Source organism: Clinocottus analis, unplaced genomic scaffold (assembly GCF_023055335.1).
Source record: "Clinocottus analis isolate CAN_PGR_092001 unplaced genomic scaffold, fCliAna1.0.p SCAF_6, whole genome shotgun sequence".
Taxonomy (NCBI): domain Eukaryota; kingdom Metazoa; phylum Chordata; class Actinopteri; order Perciformes; family Cottidae; genus Clinocottus; species Clinocottus analis.
This window is the reverse complement of record NW_027176218.1, coordinates 22802816-22827799: the sequence shown is the minus strand read 5'-3', so window position 1 is coordinate 22827799 and position 24984 is coordinate 22802816. Positions and strand designations below refer to the sequence as shown.

The 24984-nt window shown below is 50.6% G+C and overlaps 3 protein-coding genes across 5 annotated transcripts in view; 2 read left to right on the top strand and 1 right to left on the bottom strand.

Annotated features, from left to right (window-relative positions):
* The first annotated feature begins 1382 nt into the window (after positions 1-1382).
* Positions 1383-14334, top strand: exoc3l1 (exocyst complex component 3-like 1). Its single transcript, XM_068603349.1, has 15 exons — positions 1383-1542; positions 4434-4609; positions 5406-5625; positions 7003-7245; positions 7812-8011; positions 8537-8755; positions 8997-9067; positions 9409-9526; positions 10213-10338; positions 11067-11167; positions 11275-11391; positions 11672-11942; positions 12910-13065; positions 13365-13498; positions 13616-14334. Exons 1-15 carry the CDS (start codon positions 1506-1508, stop codon positions 13800-13802), a joined length of 2376 nt encoding a protein of 791 aa, XP_068459450.1. The 5' UTR covers positions 1383-1505; the 3' UTR covers positions 13803-14334.
* Positions 14335-16194: 1860 nt separating this feature from the next.
* prmt7 (protein arginine methyltransferase 7) lies at positions 16195-23433 on the top strand. Its single transcript, XM_068603082.1, has 17 exons — positions 16195-16389; positions 16798-16834; positions 17369-17518; positions 17696-17804; positions 17909-18021; positions 18404-18633; positions 18720-18900; positions 19095-19222; positions 19300-19438; positions 19550-19633; positions 20206-20253; positions 20321-20410; positions 21221-21382; positions 21524-21598; positions 22139-22299; positions 22381-22477; positions 22991-23433. The coding sequence occupies exons 1-17, from the start codon at positions 16295-16297 to the stop codon at positions 23141-23143; spliced, it is 2052 nt and encodes a 683-aa protein (XP_068459183.1). The 5' UTR covers positions 16195-16294; the 3' UTR covers positions 23144-23433.
* A 305-nt stretch (positions 23434-23738) lies between these two features.
* ciapin1 (cytokine induced apoptosis inhibitor 1) overlaps positions 23739-24984 on the bottom strand; it is a 3285-nt gene continuing 2039 nt past the window's right edge. For all 3 annotated transcript variants that reach the window (XM_068603084.1, XM_068603083.1, XM_068603085.1), the window contains exons 6-9: positions 24615-24691; positions 24236-24351; positions 24077-24158; positions 23739-23991 (exon numbers count right to left, since the gene is read on the bottom strand). In XM_068603084.1, coding sequence (XP_068459185.1) covers positions 23881-23991; positions 24077-24158; positions 24236-24351; positions 24615-24691 — 386 coding nt within the window. In that variant the 3' untranslated portion in view covers positions 23739-23880. The remainder of the gene's footprint in view (positions 23992-24076; positions 24159-24235; positions 24352-24614; positions 24692-24984) is intronic.

Genomic DNA, 24984 nt, shown 5'->3' with positions numbered 1-24984 from the left:
TTGCATAAATTCACCCCTAAGACATGTGACGTGTTTAAAAAAAAATAATTTAATCAGCGACCACCGATCAGGTCTGAAGTCTGAGTAGGAAAAGACAACAGCCCGGCTCTCTCTCAACATTAACAACCCATGATTGACAGGTTGTCTAACAGCTGTTTTCATATTTTATAATGAAAAACTGGTGAAATTAGATGTGAAGCTCTGCAGCTCTGCAGCTGCTCTGTGGAGCGTTTTAGCTTCTTTCAGTTTGTCTCTGCATGTTTTGATGCTCCATCGCTGCTCTAGAGATGAAGCCAGAGGGAGGAGCTGAGAGAAGCAGCTCCACCAGAAGACCTCCACGCCTGACTGAGCTGGAGACTAAATAACAGAACAGTTTGTTTTTCCAAATGTTATCACACACACACACACACACACACACAGCTTGCATAAGAGACATCTGAAGTGCATCTTGGGAAGGCGGTGCTGCTGTCCAGCAGCTCTTGGCTCGCTCCTCGCTGCCTTCTGAAGAGCTCCGGGAAGCTTGGAGGCTTCCCGGAGCTCTTCAGCTTCCTGCCACGCGGCCGTCGCTGCTGGACAGCAGCAGAGGGTCAGAGGGTCGATGACACGATGGGTTCAGCAGCAGCTGCAGAGGGTCATGGGGTCAGAGGCGACCTCGTCGCTGCGAGGCTCTGATCCTGTGGAGTTGCTTCTGACGGAGCGGCGGCTCCATTAGTCGCTGGCTCCTCGGTGTCTTCTCCGCTGGCTTCCAGGCTGATGAGCTGTGCATTATTCAATGTGTCTTCCCGTTACTGTTTGATTGTTTCCCTTTACGAGTGAAGAGCGCTCCATGTCCACTTAACCTCTGACCCGTCTGCTCGTCTTCGTTTCCCTCGTGATCGTCTTCTTCTTCAGCAGTGACCGGTCTGCTGTCGACTCACAGCAACGGCACGCTGTTTTACAGCTGTAGCATGCTCACTCGTGAGCTGAAGCTTTGTGCTAAGCTAACTTAGCGACACGCTGTCCATCTTCTCGTCTCACTTTTTAGCAATAAAAGTAAATTTAAAGTGTTTCCCCGTCTATTGCTGCTCAACTCAAACGTGGACTCGACCCCTCGGCCTCCTCTGCGGAGCTTTGGACCACATCGCATGGCCTTCACCATGTCATCTGTAATCTTCTTCTCAACAGGCCTCTGAATCCCCCCCTTACCCCCCCCCCCTTACCCCCCCCCTCCTTTACCTCCCCCCCCCCCCCTCCAGCATTATCCTCTTTCCTCCCTCTGCTCCCTCCCTTTCCTGCCGGCCTCTCAGCAGAGGATGTGTGTCTGGGCGAGAGAGAGAGAGGGTGTGTGTGTGTGTGTGTGTGTGTGTGTGTGAGGGGAAAGCGGTCAGTAGAATGGATGTGTGTTCTCTCTCCTCTTCCTCGTCTCAGTCGCGTCCCTCTTCACCCTCTGCAGCGTTGCATCCTGGGTAGCCTCAGTGCCCTCAGGGGTAAAGGAGCGTCGTCGGGCCGCTGGACACCAAACTCCAATGTCTGCCGGGGATCAGAAGGGTGGAGCGGAGCAAGGTAACGACACACACACACACACACACACACACACACACACACACACACACACACACACACACACACACACACACACTCTGTTTGCCAGCTGACCACATTGCTTAAAGGCCAACGCCCACTTCTTCTAAACTCTCAGTAGCAGAGACAAAACGAAGCGCTGGGTGTCTTTGAGAGACTGTTGAACATTAAAATAAATCATTCAACGTTTAGGGTGGTGCGTCACTTTGTGGGCGGGGCCTGTGGGTTGGCCCGGCGGTGCTGCTCCTCCTCCGGGTCCGACAGGAGCGTGTCGTCAGTGTGTTGATGGAAACAGCTTCACATGGTCATCAGCTTCTGGCCGCATGTTGATATGAAACACTTGTTCTGGAGCTGTCAATCACAGGATGACTCCGCCCACTCGTCCTGTGATTGACAGAGGACTGAATAAGACTCATGGCCACTGATTGAAGACGTGTCCTGTAACGTTTCAAAGCTTCAAACCTTGTTCTCTTCAAGCTGAATGATGTTTCAGAACCTGTGTGACCGCTTGAGCTCATCTCCTGGTGCAACATCCAGTACGCTTCAGTACGCTTCAGTATGTTTCAGTACGCTTCAGTATGTTTCAGTACGCTTCAGTATGTTTCAGTACGCTTCAGTATGTTTCAGTACGCTTCAGTATGTTTCAGTACGCTTCAGTATGTTTCAGTACGCTTCAGTATGTTTCAGTACGCTTCAGTATGTTTCAGTACGCTTCAGTATGTTTCAGTACGCTTCAGTATGTTTCAGTACGCTTCAGTACGCTTAGTACGCTTCAGTATGTTTAGTACGCTTCAGTATGTTTAGTACGCTTCAGTACGCTTAGTACGCTTCAGTATGTTTAGTACGCTTCAGTATGTTTCAGTACGCTTCAGTATGTTTAGTACGCTTCAGTACGTTTAGTACGCTTCAGTATGTTTAATATGTTTCAGTATGTTTAATATGTTTCAGTATGTTTAATATGTTTCAGTATGTTTAATATGTTTCAATACGCTTCAGTATGTTTAGTATGTTTAGTACGCTTCAGTACGTTTAGTATGTTTCAGTAAGTTCATATACATTTTATTCCCTCTGTGTGTTTAATATTCTTACTGGTAATTCACTTTGTTTCATTACCGTTCTACAGTTTACATTACTTGTGTTAGTGTTGTGTTAGTGTTGTGTTAGTGTTGTGTAGTGTTTGTGTTGTGTTGGTGTGTTGTGTGGTGTTGTGTTGGTGTTGTGTAGTGTGGTGTTGTATTGGTGTAGTGTTGTGTTGGTGTAGTGTTTGTGTAGTGTTGGTGTGGTGTTGTGTTGGTGTGGTGTAGTGTAGTGTTGTGTTGGTGTAGTGTCTGTGTAGTGTTGTGTTGTGTTGGTGTGGTGTTGTTGTGTTGGTGTTGGTGTTTGTGTTGTGTTGTGTTGGTGTGGTGTTGTTGTGTTGGTGTTTGTGTTGTGTAGTGTTGTGTTGGTGTGGTGTTGTGTAGTGTTGTTGTGTTGGTGTTGTGTTGATGTAGTGTTGTTGTGTTGGTGTTGTGTTTGTGTAGTGTTGTGTTGTGTTGATGTAGTGTTGTTGTGTTGGTGTTGTGTTTGTGTAGTGTTGTGTTGTGTTGGTGTGGTGTTGTTGTGTTGGTGTTGTGTTGGTGTGGTGTTGTTGTGTTGGTGTTGTGTTGTGTAGTGTTGTGTTGGTGTTGTGTTGTGTAGTGTTTGTGTAGTGTAGTGTTGTGTTGGTGTGGTGTTGTTGTGTTGGTGTAGTGTTTGTGTAGTGTTGTGTTGGTGTTGTGTTGTGTTGGTGTTGTGTTGTGTAGTGTTTGTGTAGTGTTGGTGTGGTACAGTGTCCATCACTGCGTCCTCTGAGACAGAGACGGTCTCTTTGGGAAGTCGAGGCGTCTGAACGTCGACACAAACTCTCAGACTTGTGTTGACCTTCACGTGCACACGCTGGGTTCATGCGTGTTGTTATCGCAACACAACCGACAACGCTTCGCCCTGAAAGTGACGTTGGTGGCACATAACTCTGCTGGGTTGGTGATCAGTAGCTGATTCGGTTGTGTGCTAGCTTTAGCTAACTGGAAGACCTCACCTGAGCGTCAGAATACAACTAAGACTTTACTTTCATATTACAGTAACTTCTCTTTTACACTTTTCCATGACCCTTATATTCATTCTTAGAAAGAACTGTGCGTGCTGTAATGAAGGGGGATGTGTGTATGCTAACTAGCCTAAAGCAACTAAATATAGCTGCTGATTTTATTTAAATGTCATCAAGCGTTCCAAGTTTAATAATTTATCTTCTTTTCTCTAATCCCTTGTGTTTGTCAGTGGGATTTATTTTAATTTAACTTTAAAGCCCTTTTTGTGGAATCTGATCATTTCTGACATTTGCGACTCTGTGGCTGTAGCGACTTTCATGCTACAGTGGTAGCATGAAAAGAAAAGGATACGCCACCAGAAAATGTTTGCACATCAAATAAAATCCACTCGTTGGGCTCTAAAGGAGGACTCCATTGTTGTGTCGTTGCACTCACACACGACTGTCTAAGCCGTATAGAGGCAATTGCCTCTATACGGCTCTCAACATGGCGACCGCTGAGCCGGGGGCAAGCAGTCGCCTTTCATTACCCACAAAGCAACTTTCACCGCCAACCGTTGGGTTGGACATGAGGGTGTGCTACGATCGTAGCGGCTAATGTAGCGGCTAATGTAGCACCAAGCTGGTTTGAGGCTGTAAGCTCACATGTTTGTAACTCGACACTGACCGCTGTGCACCTGAGCCGCTGTGCACCTGTTGTGCTACTTGTGGTTGTCTCCACCAAACATGGACCCTGCAGTCTGTCACATGTCTGTGGGCTGCAGAAACACGCGTGTGATTCTTCCCCTGTACTGTATCTTCCTGTCAGACGCCGTGCCGCTGGCGAAGGTGTGGCCGGAGGCGGAGCGGGCCGAGTGTTTGGCCCGCGGCGCCGCCCTGAAGTGGGCGTCGGTTGTTTTCTGTCGGCCGGAGCACCTGGAGAGACTGAGCCAATACAGGAAGAGGGAGAGTCAGAGGACTTCCTCCATACACACCCGCCTCAAGGTACACACACACGCCAACACACCACGACACACCAGGACACGCCACCAGGACACACCAACACACCAGGACACGCCAAGACACACCAACACACCATGACACACCACCAGGACACGCCAACACATCACGACACACCAACACACTATTACACGCCAACACACCATGACACGCCACCAGGACACACCAACACACCAGGACACACCAAGACACATCAAGACACAACAACACACCATGACACGCCAACACACCACCATGACACACCAACACACCATGACACACCAACAGGACACGCCAACACACCATGACACGCCAACACACCACCATGACACACCAACACACCATGACACACCAACAGGACACGCCAACACACCATGACACACCAACACACCACCATGACACACCAACACACCATGACACACCAACACACTATTACACGCCAACACACCATGACACGCCACCAGGACACACCAACACACCAGGACACACCAAGACACATCAAGACACAACAACACACCATGACACGCCAACACACCACCATGACACACCAACACACCATGACACACCAACAGGACACGCCAACACACCATGACACGCCAACACACCACCATGACACACCAACACACCATGACACACCAACAGGACACGCCAACACACCATGACACACCAACACACCACCATGACACACCAACACACCATGACACAACCTGACCTCGGTTCATTCATGAGGTCGTTGCAGCTGCTCAGCAGGCGCTGCTGCCGTCTCCGTGGCGCTGTGCTGACGGTGCCGCTTCCCTTCCAGTCCATGATCCAGTCCTACCTGGAGGGCGTGGGCTGGGGCCTGGAGCAGCTCCGGGAGGCCCGGCTGGAGCTGCGGGAGGCGTCGCTCACCGTGAAGAAAGCGGCGCTGGAGTGCAGCCGCAACGCAGAGACGGTGAAGTCCCTGGAGAGGCTGAGAGACGTGTCCGTCAGCCACCGGCAGCTGCTCGCCGCCGTCAGCAACCTGCCGCGCCTCTACTCAGGTGAGCCGCTGCACAGAGACGCCGTTTACAGGCGTGGATCACCCTGGTCACACGCATTGGATCACCCTGGTCACACGCATTGGATCACCCTGGTCACATGCATTGGATCACCCTGGTCACACGCATTGGATCACCCTGGTCACGCGCATTGGATCACCCTGGTCACACGCATTGGATCACCCTGGTCACACGCATTGGATCACCCTGGTCACATGCATTGGATCACCCTGGTCACATGCATTGGATCACCCTGGTCACATGCATTGGATCACCCTGGTCACATGCATTGGATCACCCTGGTCACACGCATTGGATCACCCTGGTCACATGCATTGGATCACCCTGGTCACATGCATTGGATCACCCTGGTCACATGCATTGGATCACCCTGGTCACATGCATTGGATCACCCTGGTCACATGCATTGGATCACCCTGGTCACACGCATTGGTTGTTTTGTGGGCTGCTGATTTTGAAGGCTGGAATTTGGTCGTCGCCATCTTTGAGGTTTTCTCACAGAAATGACACGAGAACCAGAAGCCATGCAGACATTTTTAGGTGGCGACTAACGTTCATAAAGTGTCTTTTCACTTCAATGGAGTGGTCACAACCTGTCAATCACCTGGTAGCCCCGCCCCTAAAGCGTCCCGTGCTTCCTGGTCTGTTTGACTCTAACAGACCATAAAGTACTAAATGAACATCATGCTGTATAGAAGAAGACTAGAAACTAGAGATTAAGACATAAACTCATGTTTACAATGTTTACTGAGGGAATACATCAAGAGAGAAGTAGAGTCACTTATATAGACTTCTATACAACCAGAGGAGTCGCCCCCTGGTGGTCAGGAGAGAGAATGCAGCTTCAACACATGAAGCATAGACTTCTATACAACCAGAGGAGTCGCCCCCTGGTGGTCAGGAGAGAGAATGCAGCTTTAACACATGAAGCATAGACTTCTATACAACCAGAGGAGTCACCCCCTGGTGGTCAGGAGAGAGAATGCAGCTTTAACACATGAAGCATAGACTTCTATACAACCAGAGGAGTCGCCCCCTGGTGGTCAGGAGAGAGAATGCAGCTTTAACACATGAAGCATAGACTTCTATACAACCAGAGGAGTCGCCCCCTGGTGGTCAGGAGAGAGAATGCAGCTTTAACACATGAAGCATAGACTTCTATACAACCAGAGGAGTCGCCCCCTGGTGGTCAGGAGAGAGAATGCAGCTTTAACACATGAAGCATAGACTTCTATACAACCAGAGGAGTCGCCCCCTGGTGGTCAGGAGAGAGAATGCAGCTTTAACACATGAAGCATAGACTTCTATACAACCAGAGGAGTTGCACCCTGACCCCCCCCCCCTCCTCTTGCCCTGCAGTGCGCAGCATGGTGCTGGAGACGGAGCGTCTGGTGGAGTCCCGCCGGCTCCTGGAGGCTCACGCCCGCCTGATGGATCTGGAGCGCTGGCAGGACGACATCCTGTGGCAGCTCCAGGGGGCAGCTGGGACGGCAGCTGGGACGGCAGCTGGGACGGCAGCTGGGACGGCAGCGCTCAGCGCAGAGGACCAGGAGCTCGTGGACGAATACTTCTCTGGTGTCGGGCGGCTGGTGGACGCCCTGGGTGAGGACTCAGGCTACAGGGACGTCGCTTTAATGAATCGCTAAACGTGTATTTGTATTATATTCCTTTTATCAACAGAGTCCATCAGGACCTAAGACTCTGCTCTTTCTTGATTTTGACTTATTTCATTTTGACCCTTTTTCAAATCTGAATTTTTGTATTTGACAAGCTTGTCTAATTTGGATAATTCTGAACAAAGTGTTGTTTTCTTTCACTTCAGTGAGGTAGCATACTCGGTAGCCTGTGAGAAGATGGTGTTGCTTCATCATTGTGAATGTTTCACTCATTGTGCAGCAGCTCCTTTGGTTTCTCTCCACATGGCTACACAAGAGTTTATAAAGATGACGATCGTTCAGCCTTCTCATTCAAATCTAAATCATGAGAGTAAATCCAGACAGATCACCTGCAAAGATCTGCTAGCTTCAGGAAAAGTTAAAGCGTTCTTTCTTTTTGGCCACTTGGGGGCAGCAGAACGAGCTCATCGCTCACCGCTGACATAGTTTCACCTCGTGTTAGTAAACTGGTAGAGACATCAGGAGTGGAGTGACGCCTCCCTCCACCTGCAGGTAAGGAGCTGTGGGCGGTGGTGAGCAGCGCTCTGGCTCTGGCCCGACAGAACCCCACGCCGTTCGTGTCGGCGGTGAGGATCGTGGAGCGGGAGGAAGCGCTGGACCGAGCGCTGCTGGAGGAGCGAGGCGCGACCAGAGGGACCAGCAGGCCTCTTCCTCCGGGACGACCTCGCTGCTGGAGGGCCTGCTTCTTCCAGGTCGGGCCTGCTCATCCAAACAATACCAAGTTCATCCTGTTTATACGTTTTACCTTCTGAAAACTTTGTGTGAAAATCCTCCCGCTCCCATTTTAATACCCAGCATGCCCCATTCAGACAATCTTTTGGCTTAAAATACTGAATTTCTCAATTTTTTGAACCCAACAACACAGTTTCTTGACTGAAGCTCCTTCCTAACAGGACAAGTCTTTGTTTTATTGTGATTGTTGTTGCAGGTTCTGATTCTTTAGGTCCTAATCTTTCCATAAAGGTGTCTTATTGACGCTCCAGGAGGCTTTTTGGGGACTCTGGCTCATATCATGCTGGATGTTCATAGTTACCATCAACATATCTTTTAAAAGGGATTTTTTTTCCAGAACATTTCTGAACAAATACAAACACTAAACACAGGTATCTGTTCCTACGAGGACTCAAACAGGGAAAAGAGGTCTAACAGCGGTCTGGAGACCACGTCGCCTCCACAGTTTCCAGGTTTCCGGGTTAACTGCATGTTTTGTCCCTCAGGTGCTGGAGGAGGCGGTGTCGGCGCGGTTTCGCAGCGTTTCCTACCTGCACACGCGCGGCCCGGGGCTAGCGGGCCACCTGTCCGCCCTGCAGCACGCCGTCATGGCCGACCTGGCCACCGTGCGCCTCCTGCTGGAGCACTGCGTCCCGCCGCACTACCGGCTGACGGCCGCCTACCTGAGGGCCGGCCACCGCTGCTTACACGCTCACCTGGCGCAGGTCAGTGACGGAGAGCAGCCGCCTTCAATCAGAATCATGCGGACTACAAGTCTCCCAACAGCTGCAGAGACCTTGTTCCTTGTTTCCACGATCATAGTTCACATATCTTATGATACAGACCGCAACACGTCTTTAGGGGATTGTCACAAGTCCATGAGCATCTCCTCTGTGGCCGACTGCAGCGTGTGCGTTCATCTTTGTCATCACCTGTGTGACCATGTGGGTGCTGCTTGTGGTGCAGGTCAGCAGCTGGGACCTGGAGAGCGGGGAAATCTTTGCTGTGCTGAACTGGGTGCTCCACATCTACAGCAGGTGAGCGTCCACACCTGCAGACCGATCATTACTCACCCGTCTGTCTGTGTGTTTCTTAAAGCCCTTAAAGACGTCCTTCACATTCTGTTGCCTTCGCGTCTCAGACTGTAGATGTGTTGTCGCCCCGGCTCGTTGATTTTAGGATTTAATGTCTTTTCTGTTGGGAAATGGTTCATCTGCCAACTTCAGAAAGATGTTGCATCCTATAACCTGTAAATACTCTGGACCTCCTTTATCCTCCACTCATCCGCTCTGAGACGTACGCAGCTTGTTTGTACTTTGTCTGGCTGTATTTTATTTGTGTGTATGAAAGGTTTAAAGAGTGTGTTGTTGGTTTGCAGTCCGGACATGATGGGTCACCCAGAGCTGGTGAGCGACATGGAGAACGTGCAGCTCGGGCCTCTCATCTCGCCCGAGGGGCTGGAGCAGCTGCAGCACAAATACGTGCAGAGCGTTCGGGTGAGCCGACACGAGAGCGCTTTGTTCCATGTGGGCTGTCGTCAGGACGAAGGACGACACGCCGCCTCGAGTCTGCTCCTCAAACCTGTTGCATAGCATCTTAAATGTTGGCTACCTGTGAAGATCATTCAAATTCATATCGAGAAAGTGAAAGCTGTGAACATGTGAAAGTGCTGTTACCTGAGTGCATTCTGTGTGTGTGTGTGTGTGTGTGTGTGTGTGTGTGTGTGTGTGTGTGTGTGTGTGTGTGTGTGTGTGTGTGTGTGTGTGTAGAGGAACAGGTGCTGTTACCTGAGTGCATTCAGTGTGTGTGTGTGTGTGTGTGTGTGTGTGTGTGTGTAGAGGAACAGGTGCTGTTACCTGAGTGCATTCAGTGTGTGTGTGTGTGTGTGTGTGTGTGTGTAGAGGAACAGGTGCTGTTACCTGAGTGCATTCAGTGTGTGTGTGTGTGTGTGTGTAGAGGAACAGGTGCTGTTACCTGAGTGCATTCAGTGTGTGTGTGTGTGTGTAGAGGAACAGGTGCTGTTACCTGAGTGCATTCAGTGTGTGTCTGTGTGTGTGTGTGTGTAGAGGAACAGGTGCTGTTACCTGAGTGCATTCAGTGTGTGTCTGTGTGTGTGTGTGTGTGTGTGTGTAGAGGAACAGGTGCTGTTACCTGAGTGCATTCAGTGTGTGTCTGTGTGCAGAAGAGCGTCTCTGAGTGGATGCACAAAGCGCTGCAGGTGGAGCTGCAGGACTGGCAGAGAGACCAGGAGCCCGACACCGACCATGAAGGATTCTACCACACCAGCCTGCCCACTATCATCACACAGGTACACACACACACACACACACACACACCTCGTGTCCTGGTTCTGGTTCTGGAGCTGCTGTGTGTGGAACACAACTCTTTGTGGCAAAGTGTCTATTGGCCCACACGAGGTGTGTCCTCTGGTCTGTCGCCCCCTGCTGGTCAGGAGAGGACGTCTGAAGACTCTTCTGCTCCGGCGTCACTCGGTCTGAAAATGTCTCGTTAAAAAGACTGTTTAATATTTCTGTAAAGGCTAATTAATGGTGTGATAAACTGACGGAGAGTCCACTCAGTCGCTAACATGGAATCCAGTTTCATCAGTTCTCATCATGAAAGATGTTTCATGGAGAAGTCGTACAGGCTGCTGGTCCTTCACATCAAAAGAGAGCTAGCTACTAGCGTGTGTCGTACCAGCTGTCACCACGTGAAATGTCCTGGACAGGATCTCTAGAGGAAGAGTCCTGTGTGAGAACACGACCTGCAGCTTGCACTGAAGGGTGAACTCTCCTGTTGAAAGCTCCTGAAGCAATGCAACCACCTGGAAGCAATGCAACCACCTGGAAGCAATGCAACCACCTGGAAGCAATGCAACCACCTGGAAGCAATGCAACCACCTGGAAGCAATGCAACCACCTGGAAGCAATGCAACCACCCTTCAGCGTCATGGTGTCACATTGCCTCACGTTGGTGCAGCAGTGGCTCAGGTCATACCGTGGATCTGATGAGGATCTGCTTTGGTGAACTGTGCAGATGCTGGAGGAGAACGCCCGGGTGGCCCGGATGATCGGAGAGTCTCTGCGAGACCAGACGATCCAGATGGGACTGTACGAGATGGAGAACCTTCTGAACAGGTGGGCGTCGACGCAGCCGCTCAGCCTTTTCCCTCCAGGACGTCCTACAGGCTGTGAAGCCTCCACGCTCACCCTGTCATTCACCCTTTCATTCCTTCACGTCACAGGTTTCGAGAAGCTCTGGTGGACTTTGGGAAGGAGCATCGCAGGGACCCGAGCAACATGAAAAACAAGTTCTACCTCCACTACCTGCTGGCCTCCATCAGCAACTGCATCGTCCTCAAGTGAGCCCACGCTTTGCTCCACATGGTGGGACTCGGAGCAGGTTCATGGACTCACTTTGAGTCCACGCTCTCGAAGAGGAGGCTCAGTCTCCCTGAGGTTCAGGCCCAAATGTCGTACAACAAATAGATATTGTAAAAGTTATCGATCATCATGTCCATGCATCATGTATTTAGATGATTAAATGGTTGGTTGTTGGTTTTATAATTAGATATGTCTATGGGTCACAACACAGACACACAAGCCTGACTCGAGCCTCGCTGTCCTCTGTGCTCGAGACAGGAAGTCCACAGAGAGTCTGCAGAAGCAGCAGTCGTGCCGCTCGGCGGGACAGTTCTCTCGGACTCCTCCCAACCCGCTGGCGGCTCTGGACCGGGCGGTGAGGCGGGCGTGTCGCCTGGTGATGGACCAGCTGCTGCAGGAGCTGCAGCCCCTCCTGCCGGGCCTGCTGACCCGACCCTGGCTGGTCCAGGGAGACCCCACCCCCAAGCTCTGCCGCGTCCTGGAGCGCCACCTGGAGCTGCACGGCCGCGTGCGACCGCCCTGCAGACAGGTCGGTGCTGCACCACCAGGGGGCGACTCCTCTGGTTGCATAGAAGTCTATGCTTCATGTGTTAAAGCTGCATTCTCTCTCCTGACCACCAGGGGGCGACTCCTCTGGTTGTATAGAAGTCTATGCTTTATGTGTTAAAGCTGCATTCTCTCTCCTGACCACCAGGGGGCGACTCCTCTGGTTGTATAGAAGTCTATGCTTCATGTGTTAAAGCTGCATTCTCTCTCCTGACCACCAGGGGGCGACTCCTCTGGTTGTATAGAAGTCTATGCTTCATGTGTTAATGCTGCATTCTCTCTCCTGACCACCAGGGGGCGACTCCTCTGGTTGTATAGAAGTCTATGGCCTGATCAAACATTTAAAATTTAGTTATTGAAGCTGATGGAATAAAAGGGTAATATAGTTAATATCTCATGAGGCAAAAGCCTGGAAGACTCAAATCAGGGAATAAAAATATAAAATAAATACCCACAAAGTCTACACAACATTCTCTGACGTTGTCACGTGATATGTTCCCACTCGTATTGACACAACGTGAAGCCGACAGCCGCTTACACGCAACCCTTCAGGTCCCTGAGGGTTCAGGGTTTAAGGGGCTGTTGGGATTGGGCCTAAGATTAAAATGACTCTGCTTGTCTCTTGATTTATTCCCTCAGTAAACATGAGTTTATGTCTCAAGTCTTCTTCGATACAGACCATAAAGCAGGGCACGCTTTAGGGCGGGGCTACGAGGTGATTGACAGGTCACTGTGTTTCTACCACGGTGTCACTCCAACTCAGTCCAAAATAGTCACTTCCGTTCACTGGTTGCAAAAAACCAAGATGGCGACGACCAAAAGAACAAACTACAGGCTTCAAAACCAAAGTGCACCAACCAATGGGTGACGACTCCGCCCACCTCTCTGACCCGAGGCTGCGCAGGGTGCTGTGTCGCCGCCGGGCTCTGAAGCTGGTGCTGTGTGTGCAGCGCCTGCAGGAGGAGGCCCAGTGGCTGACGGCCGTGGAGTACGTCAGGGCGCTGATGCAGAGGAGGCTGGTGTGTCGCAGCGCCGAGGAGAGGAGGCAGCTGGCCCAGCAGATGGTTCAGGACGACCAGCGCTTCAGGGAGATCCTGCACGGCCTGGTGAGGACGAGACGCCTCAGTCTGTCGCCGTGCAGCACAGCTTTGCAGTGCCGTGAACCACAGACGGATTTAATGGAGAAATGCACTTTAATGCATAAATGCATTAAAGTTCAAGTTTATGCATAAGCATAAATACACTTTATGTGCATAGGAGCAGAAGTCATAGCAGCAGCATCCTGTATTTTTATCATCCTGCATTATTTTTGAGAACAAAATACTGTTTTTAACCATTTCTAAGATGAATAAAGGAGCCACTAACACTGAGTATAAAGACGTGTCTGCTGGTCCGTGTCCTGCAGGAGGGCGAGGGCTCGGCCCCTGAGGTGAATCCTCTGTCCTTGCTCTCCGTCCTTGCTGACTTCATCCGACTGAAGGACCCCGGCATGCTCACTCTGGAGGTTTCTGGACTCGCAGCCAAATACCCCGACATCGGGTAATCTGCCTTCCAGTGCTCCCTGCTTCTAGTCAACATTATGTCATATTAATAGAAAAATCTGATGTCCCATTTAAAAACAAGGAGCGTGTTGTGCCGCTTTGCTCTCTCCGTCAGGGAGGAGCATGTGTCCGTGCTGCTGGACATCCGGGGCGATGTGTCCCGGGACAACAGGGGGGCGGTGCTGGACCTGCTGGAGCAGAGCGCCCCGCCCCTGCCCGCGGGGTACCGGCCCATCTTCACCGACATCCTGGTGCCGCCCTCCGGCATGGCCTTCTGCCTGCCCAGCGCCAAGTGTGCGTGACGGCCCAGTGCCGCCATCGCCGCCTCCGTTTGTGTCCCGGTGAGGGAGATGAAGGGGGCGGGGCCTCCTGTAAGCCGACCCGCCAGAGGAAGCGGTCATCGTAAACAGAGACGGCGCTTTGAGAAGCTCCTCCTCCTCCGCCAGGTGATCGGTGGAAACGTCTGTCAAGCGTTTCTTCTCGGAGGAAGAGCCTTCAGCGGCGTTCTCTAAAGAGAAACTCTCCAGTTCTGATGTGCCGCTTCAGCTTCTGAGCTAACTTCCCTAGCCGCCGCCGCCGTCGTCACGGAGAACTAACAGTGGCCTCTACGCACCGTCACAGCTGACACCTAGCCACGCCCCCTAGCTGCATTAGCTCCTCCCACGATGAACATTATTCCATCCTGGTGGCGTTATGTTGCTGCTCCATAACTTAACACAATGACACCACCTGAAGAGATGAATTATGACTTTAATTACCTTAAACTCTATTAGTCCTGAACTTGTATGCTTTTATTTTGTACCATATCAACTTGTATTGCTGTTCATATCCGGTATTGTTAATCTGATTTTTCTAAATATTTATTGTATTTATGTATTTTCTGCCTCTTCCTTATGAGGAGTGTTTCCTGTTATTAAAGTATATTTATTTAGTTCTGGTTCAACCTCTAGATATCATAAACAGATGCTTCAATAAAAGCTTCGTCATGCTAACTTTCTGTTTTAAGTTCTGTGATGTTTTATGGAAACTCGTTCCGCCACAAAACTATGAGATGAAAATAAATAAAAAGTCAAAATATAATATGAAAAACTCATAATTCTGAGAAGTTATAATTTTGAGAAAATAAAACGTAAACCTTCCTGTTATCTGCGCTGTCTTCACAGGTCTGACCATGCTAACGATATGCTAACAGGAGCTAGCGGAACTTTAGCGCAACAAACTCTGTAAAGGCATGTTTGTTACACTCTTTGTGACTGATATCTGCCTCCTCATATGGAAGTATTTAATATAGACATATTTAATATAGAAGTATTTAATGTGGAAGTATTTAATATAGACATATTTAATATGGAAGTATTTAATATAGAAGTATTTAATGTGGAAGTATTTAATATAGACATATTTAATATGGAAGTATTTAATATAGAAGTATTTAATGTGGAAGTATTTAATATAGAAGTATTTAATGTGGAAGTATTTAATATAGAAGTATTTAATGTGGAAGTATTTAATATAGACATATTTAATATGGAAGTATTTAATATAGAAGTATTTAATGTGGAAGTATTTAATAGATATATTTAATGTGGAAGTATTTAATGTGGAAGTATTTAATATAGACATATTTAATATAGACATATTTAATATAATAAGAAACGAGGTAATGACGTCGTCAGCAACGCATTGAAGGAGCATTTCCAGACATTTTAATAAATCACAAACACATCTTAATGCAGTCTGTTATGACTCTTACAGACATATTTAATATGGAAGTATTTTGTAGTAAATTGAATTAACTTTCTCAAAAACAAATGTGACCCTGGAATATCTTTTTATGAAATTTATTTAATAAAATTATTAAACAAACTATTTATTAAACAAACTATTAATAATTCCATTAACTGAGCTCGTCCCCACAGATGAAAAAATGTTCCATTATTATTGAAATGGTTTCCTTTCCCCTCCGTCCTGCAGGGTGCCACCAGACAGGCTGGATGCCTTGGTACCTTGATGCCTTGGTACCCTGATGCCTTGGTACCTTGATGCCTTGGTACCTTGATGCCTTGGTACCTTGATGCCTTGGTACCCTGATGCCTTGGTACCTTGATGCCTTGGTACCTTGATGCCTTGGTACCTTGATGCCTTGGTACCTTGATGCCTTGGTACCTTGATGCCTTGGTACCCTGATGCCTTGGTACCTTGATGCCTTGGTACCCTGATGCCTTGGTACCTTGATGCCTTGGTACCTTGATGCCTTGGTACCCTGATGCCTTGGTACCTTGATGCCTTGGTACCCTGATGCCTTGAGTCCTTGGTGTCTTGATGCCTTAGGTTCTTGATGCCTTGGCACCGTGACAGAGATCAACGTGTTGTTGTTCCATCGCAGGTCAGACGAGGTCAAGATGAGCTGGACTCTGTTCTGGACTCTGTTCTGGACTCTGTTCTGGACTCTGTTCTGGACTCTAACGCTGAGAATAAAGCACGTGTGCCTCATTTCATTCAAGCGTCGTCATAGTATGAATCCTGAGTGAAGTCCTTCCGTCTCCAGCAGCAGCAGGTTGACAAGCGGACAGAGAGAAACACTCACATCGTTTCCAAAGGGCGTCAGTAGGTGGCGGTATTGCACCAATGAGATGGAGGCCAAGCGCCGCCAAACGACAAGAAGAAGGAAGCGCCAGAGTGTATGACGTCACGTTCAAAGATGGCGGCCTCCATCGGTGCAACGCTGCATCAGGAGTGAAAACTGTGGTTTAGACTCGCGTGCGGTGTCGTGGAGGCGGACCGGTTCACGGCCATGAAGACCTTCTGCGGAAGAGCCAACCCGAGCACCGGAGCCCTGGACTGGGTGGAGGAGAGCGAGGAGTACGACTACCACCAGGAGATAGCCAGGTGCCGCTAGCGTTAGCTTAGCTCCGAGCCAGCGACGCTAATGACGTCACGTTACAAGACGAGCACACTACCGTGTACTAGTACTAGTATTATACTGCGAATGAAGCACACTGTACTGTCAGCCTGTACTATGCTGATATGCTGTATTGTCTTTCCTCATCATGTACTATTGTATGTACTAGTATTCACACAACACTAAGTACCTTCACTTAACCATAGTACACATTCTAAGCTAAGCATCAACAACCTGTCTGAGTTTCATCAGTTTGTTTTGTTTTCCTCTAACAGCATCGTAGGCTAGTGATGATGATGATGATGATAATGATGATGATGATGATGATAATAATAAAGTCAGCAGGAGCAACAGCAACACGGTCCATCTGACTCTGAGTCCTGTTTATCTTCCAGGTCCTGCTATGCAGATATGCTCCATGACCATGACCGGGTGAGCGAATGACGTCATCACACAGGGCGCATCCACCTTTCCTTCACTTGTGTCCTTTCCTTGCATCTTAGTCCCTCCCACCAGAGATGCATGGAGAGACTATTTATACTATATATACAGTGAAAGGGGGTGGATCCAGTGAAAGGGGGCGGGCTTAGTGAAAGGGGGCGGGCTTAGTGAGAGGGGGCGGGCTTAGTGAAAGGGGGGGCGGATCCAGTGAGAGGGGGCGGGCTTAGTGAAAGGGGGGGCGGATCCAGTGAAAGGGGGCGGGTCCAGTGAGAGGGGGCGGGCTTAGTGAAAGGGGGGGCGGATCCAGTGAAAGGGGGCGGGTCCAGTGAGAGGGGGCGGGCTTAGTGAAAGGGGGGGCGGATCCAGTGAAAGGGGGCGGGCTTAGTGAGACTACTGTTGATGAGCTCTGTTTATCCTCTAATCATGATGTATTTTCTGGAACAAAAGAGGGAACACACACACACACACACACACACAGTTACATCTGCTGTGCAGCGCTCGTCTTGATGTGCTTTCTGCCTCCAGAACAAGAAGTACTACCGGGGCATCCGGGCCGCTGTGGCCAGAGTGCAGGCCCGCGGGGAGCGGGTGGTGGTCCTGGACATCGGGACGGGGACGGGCCTTCTGTCCATGATGGCCGTCACCGCTGGAGCCGACTTCTGCTACGCTGTGGAGGTACAGAGGCTGGTCCATGAGCTGGACCCGAATGCTCCGAGTTTGTCTTCAAGTGGTTTAATGCAGAACCGGGTTCAGGGGTGCAAACAGTCTTCCGTCGGTGCTGTGTGTTCGTCTCTGACATGAACGCTCGCCGCGCCCCCAGACCTCCTCAGGAGTTCCTCTTCTTCCTCTCAGGTCTTCAAGCCGATGGCCGAGGCGGCGCGGCGCATCGTGGAGAAGAACGGCTTCTCTGAGAAGATCAAGATCATCAACAAACACTCCACCGACGTCACCGTGGGGCCAGGTGACGCGCCGCCGCCGCTCTGTGCGACACACGGGCCTGTGTTTGTGTGTCACAACGGGGTGTGTGTGTCCGTGTCGATGAGACTTGTGTGTTTGTGAGCGCAGACGGAGACATGCAAACCAAAGCCAACGTCCTGATCACAGAGCTGTTCGACACGGAGCTGATCGGAGAAGGAGCGCTGCCCAGCTACGAGCACGCACACCGCTACCTGGTCCAGGTGAGGGGGTGTGTGCGTGTGTGTGCGTGTGTGTGTGTGTGTGTGTGTGTGTGTGTGTGTCGAAGCGACAGTCCAACGACATGAGCTCAGGATTTCTGTACAGTTGTGATGTCAAAACTGTACTATATATATATCCTGTAATTTCATATTTTTTTATAACAACTAGGGATTCCTTTGGGAAAAAGTTTCTAAAAATCTAATGTGACATTTCAAAGATGAGCTTGCATCAATATAACATTTCAGTTTCATGTTTAAAGAATCTAAATCTCCGTTTATTCCCCCGGGCAGGAAGTAACCATGGGTCAAGCTTTTCTGTTACTAAAGCGTTCAGTGAATACACACCGACAGGAGGAGTCAATGCATGAGCTCTTCTAACCCGCAGGCGCCCTGTGAGGCCGTCCCTCACCGGGCCACCGTCTACGCCCAGCTGGTGGAGTCGGAGCTGCTGTGGCGCTGGGCCCGGCTGCAGCCCGTGGCGGTGGAGGGCGCCCGCCTGGCCCCGCCCCCCGCTCTGGGTCTCTGCGCCGGCGCTCACTCCGTGTGTGACGTGCAGCTGAGCCAGGTGTCCCCCGGCAGCTTCACCGCGCTCGGCCCGCTCTGCACCATGTTCAGGTAGGAGAGAGGCCACGCCTCCCAGACGGCGTTCTCTCTGCATCGGCCTCCCCCCTGACCTCTGCCCCCCCCCCCCCCCCCCTCAGCGTGGACTTCAGTAAGCCGATGAGCAGCGCGTTCCAGTCCCACAGCTCCCAGTTCGAGGCTCGGGCCGGCGGCCGGGCCCAGGTGGTGCTGTCCTGGTGGGACCTGGACATGGACCCCGGCGGCAGCGTGGTGTGCTCCATGGCGCCCAGCTGGACGTACGCTCAGCCAGAGACGGCGCCGGTGAGTCACACCATCAGACCGAGTCAAACAAAGTGGACTCAAGGAGTTTAGCTCTGATGATGTTCTGTGAAACATGGGGAAGAACCACAAAAGACTTTTAAATGAGTCTTTGTAGATGTGAAGACTCAGCAGCAGGATTCAGATACAGATGAGATGGTGACCCCCCCCCCTCCCTCCCTCGCCGTGTGTTCCAGTGGCGTGACCACTGGATGCAGAGCGTGTACTTCCTGCCATCGGAGCGCCGGGTGTGTGAAGGAGAGTCTCTCCGTCTGACCGTCTGCCACGACGACTACAGCCTGTGGTACGGCCTGCGCTCGCCCAGGTAACGCTCGGAGGCTGGCGAGGAGCAGCGGGAGAGGCGGCGCTCGTTCTGCAGACGCTCACTGTTGTTTCTTCCAGCCAGCAGGACGCGCAGCCCGAGGCTCCGCCCCCTCGGCCCTGCTGCACCTGCCAGGCTCACCTGGTGTGGACGCGGCCGCGCTTCGGTGAACTCAACGACGGGCGGCGCACGGAGAGCTACGTCAGAGCGCTGCGCAGCGTGAGTGGAGCCGCCGGACGCCGCTGCTGCTGCTGCTGCTGCTGCTGCTGCTGCTGCTGTTGTTGTTGTTGTTGTTGTTATTGTCTGAACCGGCTGCTGCGTTCCCTCCAGGTCCTCACGGCGGACAGCGTCTGTCTGGGCGTCAGTGATGGAAGTCTGCTGCCAGTGTTCGCTCACATGATGGGAGCCAAGAAGGTGTGTGACGCCATGTAGCCATGTAGCCATGTAGCCATGTAGCCACATAGCCATGTAGCCACGTAGCCATGTAGCCGTGTAGCTCTGTAGCCATGTAGCCACGTAGCCATGTAGCCATGTAGCCACGTAGCCGTGTAGTCATGTAGCCACGTAGCCATGTAGCCGTGTAGCCATGTAGCCGTGTAGCCGTGTAGCCATGTAGCCATGTAGCCGTGTAGCCATGTAGCCACGTAGCCGTGTAGCCATGTAGCCATGTAGCCGTGTAGCCACATATCCATGTAGCCATGTAGCCACGTAGCCATGTAGCCATGTAGCCGTGTAGCCATGTAGCCGTGTAGCCATGTAGCCGCATAGCCATGTAGCCATGTAGCAGCGTAGCTGCGTAGCCATGTAGCCGCGTAGCCATGTAGCCATGTAGCCGTGTAGCCATGTAGCCATGTAGCCGTGTAGCCATGTAGCCGTGTAGCCATGTAGCCGCATAGCCATGTAGCCATGTAGCTGCGTAGCCATGTAGCCGCGTAGCCGTTCTCCCAGCAGCAGGCGGTTCTTGAGGTTGTGGTTCCTCTGCGCAGGTCTTCAGCCTGGAGAGCTCCAGGACGTCTCAGCAGGTCATCAAGCAGGTAAACCTCGTGACCTCTGAGAGCTTCGTTCTGCCGACGCACAAACTGACTCGTCGTCGCTCTGCAGGTGCTGGAGGCCAACTCCATGGAAGGAGGGGTGGAGCTGCTGGAGGTCCGGGCGGAGCAGCTGAGCAGTAAAGATCTCGGAGGAGAGCAGGTAGCTCCTGGAACGCCGTCCAGCTGCTCCATCATCTAATAACTCTGGGACACTATTTAATGCATTGTTATGCACAAAATGTTATATTTCATTCAGAAGTGTGATGTAGAACTAAAGTTTAAAAACATTTAGTTTGTAAACACTTTAAATAAATAAGGAGCTTTTTTTTTACACAGTTAAAATATTTATTGAAAAGTAGTCTTAGTCCCGCCCCCAATGCTCTCATTGGTTGAGGCGCGTGATGACGCCCATCCTCAGCCAGTCCTGACCAGCTTCCTGTGAACAGAGGTCAGAGGTCAGTCTGTCGGGTCAGAGGTCGACATGCGGCGCCAGGAGAGAGATTTTGGGGAAATCTTGCTCATATCAAGCTGAATGTTCATCGTTATGATTTTCTTTTTTTAAATATAACTTTTTCGCAAATAAGTTCTGAAAAAAATTGTATGAAATAACACAAGTATAAAAACTCATTTGGGGTTCATATGTATGGAAGCCCATTTCCACCACAAAAAAAGAAAAAAAGTCATAATGTGATAATAAAGTCCTAAATATGACTTTCTATCTCTTAATAATGGCTTTTAATCTCATAATTTGGACATTATCTCACGGCTTCTTCTTCTGTGGTGGGGAGGCTTCCAGACGTCCCCTCTGGGTCCAGAAGGTCTCTCCTCGGGGCTCAAAGGGTTAACTCTGAGCTCCTCGTCGGTCCGCTGGGCTTTTGTTGGAGTTCAAACCACCGGATGACGTTCAAAGCTCAAAGGTCCTGGAACAGGACTGCAGCTCCTCCTCTTCCTCCTCCTCTTCCTCCTGCAGGTGTCCGTGCTGATGGCCGAGCCCTTCTTCAGCTCCAGTCTGCTGCCGTGGCACTCGCTGTTCTTCTGGTACTGCCGCAGCGCGCTGGCCGGCGTCCTGCGGCCCGACGCCGCCATCCTGCCGCGCGCCGCCTCGCTGCACCTGCTGGCTGTGGAGTTCCAGGTGGGAGAGACGCCAACGCCCCTTTTTAATACATCTCACATTGAAAACCATCATTCTGTTTATCATCTTCCTGAGATGTTATCGTGGTGGAGCGATGGCTGTCGAAGGTGAAGGAGAGCCGTGTTGATGTGTCGTCCTCAGGACTTGTGGAGGATCAGAGCTCCGTGTGGGTCGTGTGAGGGCTTCAGCGTGTCGCCCATGGACGAGATGGTGCAGGTGAAACATCTGCTGATGCTCTGCTGGTCCTGATGAACACACTGGACATCACGCTGGATGTGAACGTGGAGACGTCTTCATCAGGAAAACCAGCAAATAGAATTCATCACAGACGCTTCATTCGTTTAACTTTGAGTCTTTAAGTTCAAAACACGACTGAGATGCTGTTCGTAGGATGAAAGTAAAGTATTGGAACAAGATGGAAGTCTCTTCCAAAAGTCACAGCTTGATTTTAAACGTTTGTTGGCGTACAAAAATGTTTTTACTGCGTCATGAAACTCTTCAGCGCTTCAGTTAAAAACCTGACGCTTCAAACCGTTTACGTCCATCAGCAGGAGCTGAGGATGAGGAGCTAAATGAAGTGTTAGTCTGTTAGAGACTTTAAATGAACCTGCTTAGCTTCATGTTTGTGTTTAGATGTTCGTGAACACTTTGAATGCCACAAGCTGAACTTTTGTGTTCATGTTTGACTCTCAGGAGACGTTTTCTATCCGGAGCTGAAGCTGTTTGGAGTTTGTTTAAATAATATTTCTCCTCCAGAAATCTCTGGATTTCCGTGAGGCCCGCGAGGCCGAGCCCCACCCGCTGTGGGAGTACCCGTGTCGCGCCCTGACGGCGCCCGCAGAGGTCATGACCTTCGACTTCACGCAGCGCGTCCCTCAACAGCCAATCAGCAGCCGGGGCTCGCTGCCGCTCATCAGGTACCGAGCGCCCCCACTAACCACGAAGCCGAGCGCGGCGCCGGCTCGCTCCGAGGCTCACGGTCCACTCGTCTGTTTCAGGCCCGGCCGTTGCCACGGCGTCGCGCTGTGGATGGAGTACCAGCTGATCGCCGACGTCACCGTCAGCGCCGGTCTGATCGGACCGGTCAGTGAGAAGGTACCAGTACTGCAGCGCCACGTGTCGCTATGGCACCTTCAGCAAACCGTGTGAAAATCCTCCCGCCGCCATTTTAAGTCCCAGCATGCCCCATTTACACCATCTTTTGGCATAAAATATGTAATCTTTCCATTTTTTGACAACACAGTCTCTTGACTGAAACTCCTTCCTAACAGGACAAGACTTTGTTTTATTGTGATTGTTGTTCAGGTTCTGATTCTTTAGGTCCTAATCTTTCCATAAAGGTCTTATTGACGCTCCAGGAGGCTTTTTGGGGAATCTGGCTCATATCATGCTGGATGTTCATAGTTATGATCAAAATATCTTCTTTTTTTGCAGACATATTTTTTTCCCAAGACTTTCCTGAACAAATACATAAAATAAACAAGTTTTGGCATTAATTTGGGTTCCTACAAGGACTCAAACAGGAAACGCTGTCTGGAGACAGCGATGGTTCTACAGGTGAACCACCGGGTCTCCGCCTCCTCACTGTGTTCTGTGTTGTCCTCACAGGGCGAGTGCGAGTGGAGTCGACACAGGAAACAGGGCGTGTACTTCCTCCGCTCGCCGTGGGAGAGCTCGGGCCGAGCCGCCGTGTCTTACAGCCTCACCTTCGAGCCGGCTCTGGGAGACATCAAGATGGACTTCAGCGTGGCGCCTCAGTGACGAGCGGCGGCTCTGCGGCTCGTTCTCCAGCTGAGGTTCGGCTGCACGCCGTCGTCGCTCTGAAACATGAACCCTGACGCGGGAGCGAGGAAAAGGTCCCGTGTGCCAGAACGTTCTCTACTGGCGCTCCGGTGTGAGCGGTGACGTCACTGTGACATCACTGTGACATCACTGCTGAGCCAACCTGACGTCACTGAGGACCGTTGTCACAGCGCTGCCTTTGTGTGTGTGTGTGTGTGTGTGTGTGTGTTCACACTATAAATATAAATAAAGGGCTTTCGTTAACAGAACTGCGGCTGAATTTATTGTGTTGGAATGAAAGTCACAAAGCAACTTGTTGTCTTGCCAAACTTTAACATACATAAATAATCATTACATGGACGGTTATGTATTTATTTTACTGGGTGAGATATGAAAACAAATGCATATCAGAGCTTTTTTTCATGGTAACGCACACGCACAATTTGCATCATTTATAAAAGGAGTCAAACACTTTTTCATTCAAATCTCACTTGATCATTTTCAGCCAGACTCCAGATGAAGCGGCTGTCAGGCGACATGACGTTCTGCTCCAGAGAGCGTCTGAGCGGACAAACGGCTGCAATGACTTCGGCTGGAAGAACAAATAAAGCAGCTTAAAACTTGCTGCTGCAGAGGAAATGATGTCATCGGGGTGAATGGGGGAGGAATGTAATGCGTTGAAGCAGGAGCGGGCGGCGTGGGTAGAATCCAGTGCTTCAAGCGTCCGTCAGCGTCTTCTTGTCCAGCACGATCTTCTCCCCCGGCTTGAAGGCCGGCGTCCCCATGTACGGGCAGCTGGCGCACCTGAAGGCATCGCCGAGGTAACACTGCCACGAGGAGAAACCATAGAAGTCATTGTTTCTCCTCCGATGGCAGGAGACGAGATGACAGAACAAAACTAAACACACTCACACTCCCGCAGGCCGACTTTGGTAGATTAGTCTTCTGTTTTCCTTCACTCTCCTGGTCCAGCTCCTCGGCGAGGCCACACGTGCTGCACAGACGTGCAACACCTTGAGCTTTACATGCTTTCTGAAGCAGAGATCAATGAACAAAACATAACGGACTCACCAGTTCTTGCATGCTTTCTTCTTGGTGGATCCTTCTCCACATGTGGCTTTGAGAGAAGCTGGGTCTGGCTTCTTCAAGTCCTCCTCATCCAGCAGGGCGTCAGAGTCCATCAGGTCCTACAGGGGAACCAAAAGGACGAGTAAGATCCAGTGATGATGGAGTACAGAGTACAGAGAGACTCTTACAGGGCCGGTGTGTTGCATCGTGTGGGATCTATAAAGTATGCAGGATGATGTTGGAAGAGGAGGAGTGGGCAACTCAGGCTGCAGCTTTGCACTAAATCCCACCTCACTGTCCATGACGAGTGACGTCAAGAGGAAACGTCTCCGTCCCTTCGGATCGGCACAAACTATTGAATGAAGCAACGGCCACCACTCACCACGTCATCATCGTCCATGTCGTTGGCTGACAGCGTCCACATCTTCACGGCGTTGGGGTCCAGAGCTGGTTTCTCTGCTGGAGGTCGTGTGAGAGAATATAAACATGCAGCTGAATGACGATGCATAACACAATAAAACACACATACTGACGTTAACAACAGCCAAGAATCAGATATCTTTTTCCATAGAAATGTGAATATTTGTTCAAATTAATGACCTTGAATACTTTTCATACGTTTGAAGCTCAGCACTGATTAAACTATCAATCCATTCCTCTTGTGACTCACTGGCTCGTGATATACAATAAATAAAGGATGATATCTGTAATCAGTTTCTGCATTTCAGGCTTGTGAGGCTATGAAATGATGT

What these genes read in the sequence shown, in the direction of transcription:
- exoc3l1 (XM_068603349.1), top strand. Translation starts at nt 1,506, where the DNA reads ATGTCTGCCGGGGATCAGAAGGGTGGAGCGGAGCAAG. An exon ending in CCTGCCGCGCCTCTACTCAG is followed by an intron (nt 5,626 to 7,002) that starts GTGAGCCGCTGC and finishes CTTGCCCTGCAG; the next exon opens with TGCGCAGCATGGTGCTGGAG. An exon ending in TGCCCACTATCATCACACAG is followed by an intron (nt 10,339 to 11,066) that starts GTACACACACAC and finishes TGAACTGTGCAG; the next exon opens with ATGCTGGAGGAGAACGCCCG.
- prmt7 (XM_068603082.1), top strand. Translation starts at nt 16,295, where the DNA reads ATGAAGACCTTCTGCGGAAGAGCCAACCCGAGCACCGGAGCCCTGGAC. An exon ending in TGCTCCATGACCATGACCGG is followed by an intron (nt 16,835 to 17,368) that starts GTGAGCGAATGA and finishes TTCTGCCTCCAG; the next exon opens with AACAAGAAGTACTACCGGGG. An exon ending in CCGCTCTGCACCATGTTCAG is followed by an intron (nt 18,634 to 18,719) that starts GTAGGAGAGAGG and finishes CCCCCCCCTCAG; the next exon opens with CGTGGACTTCAGTAAGCCGA.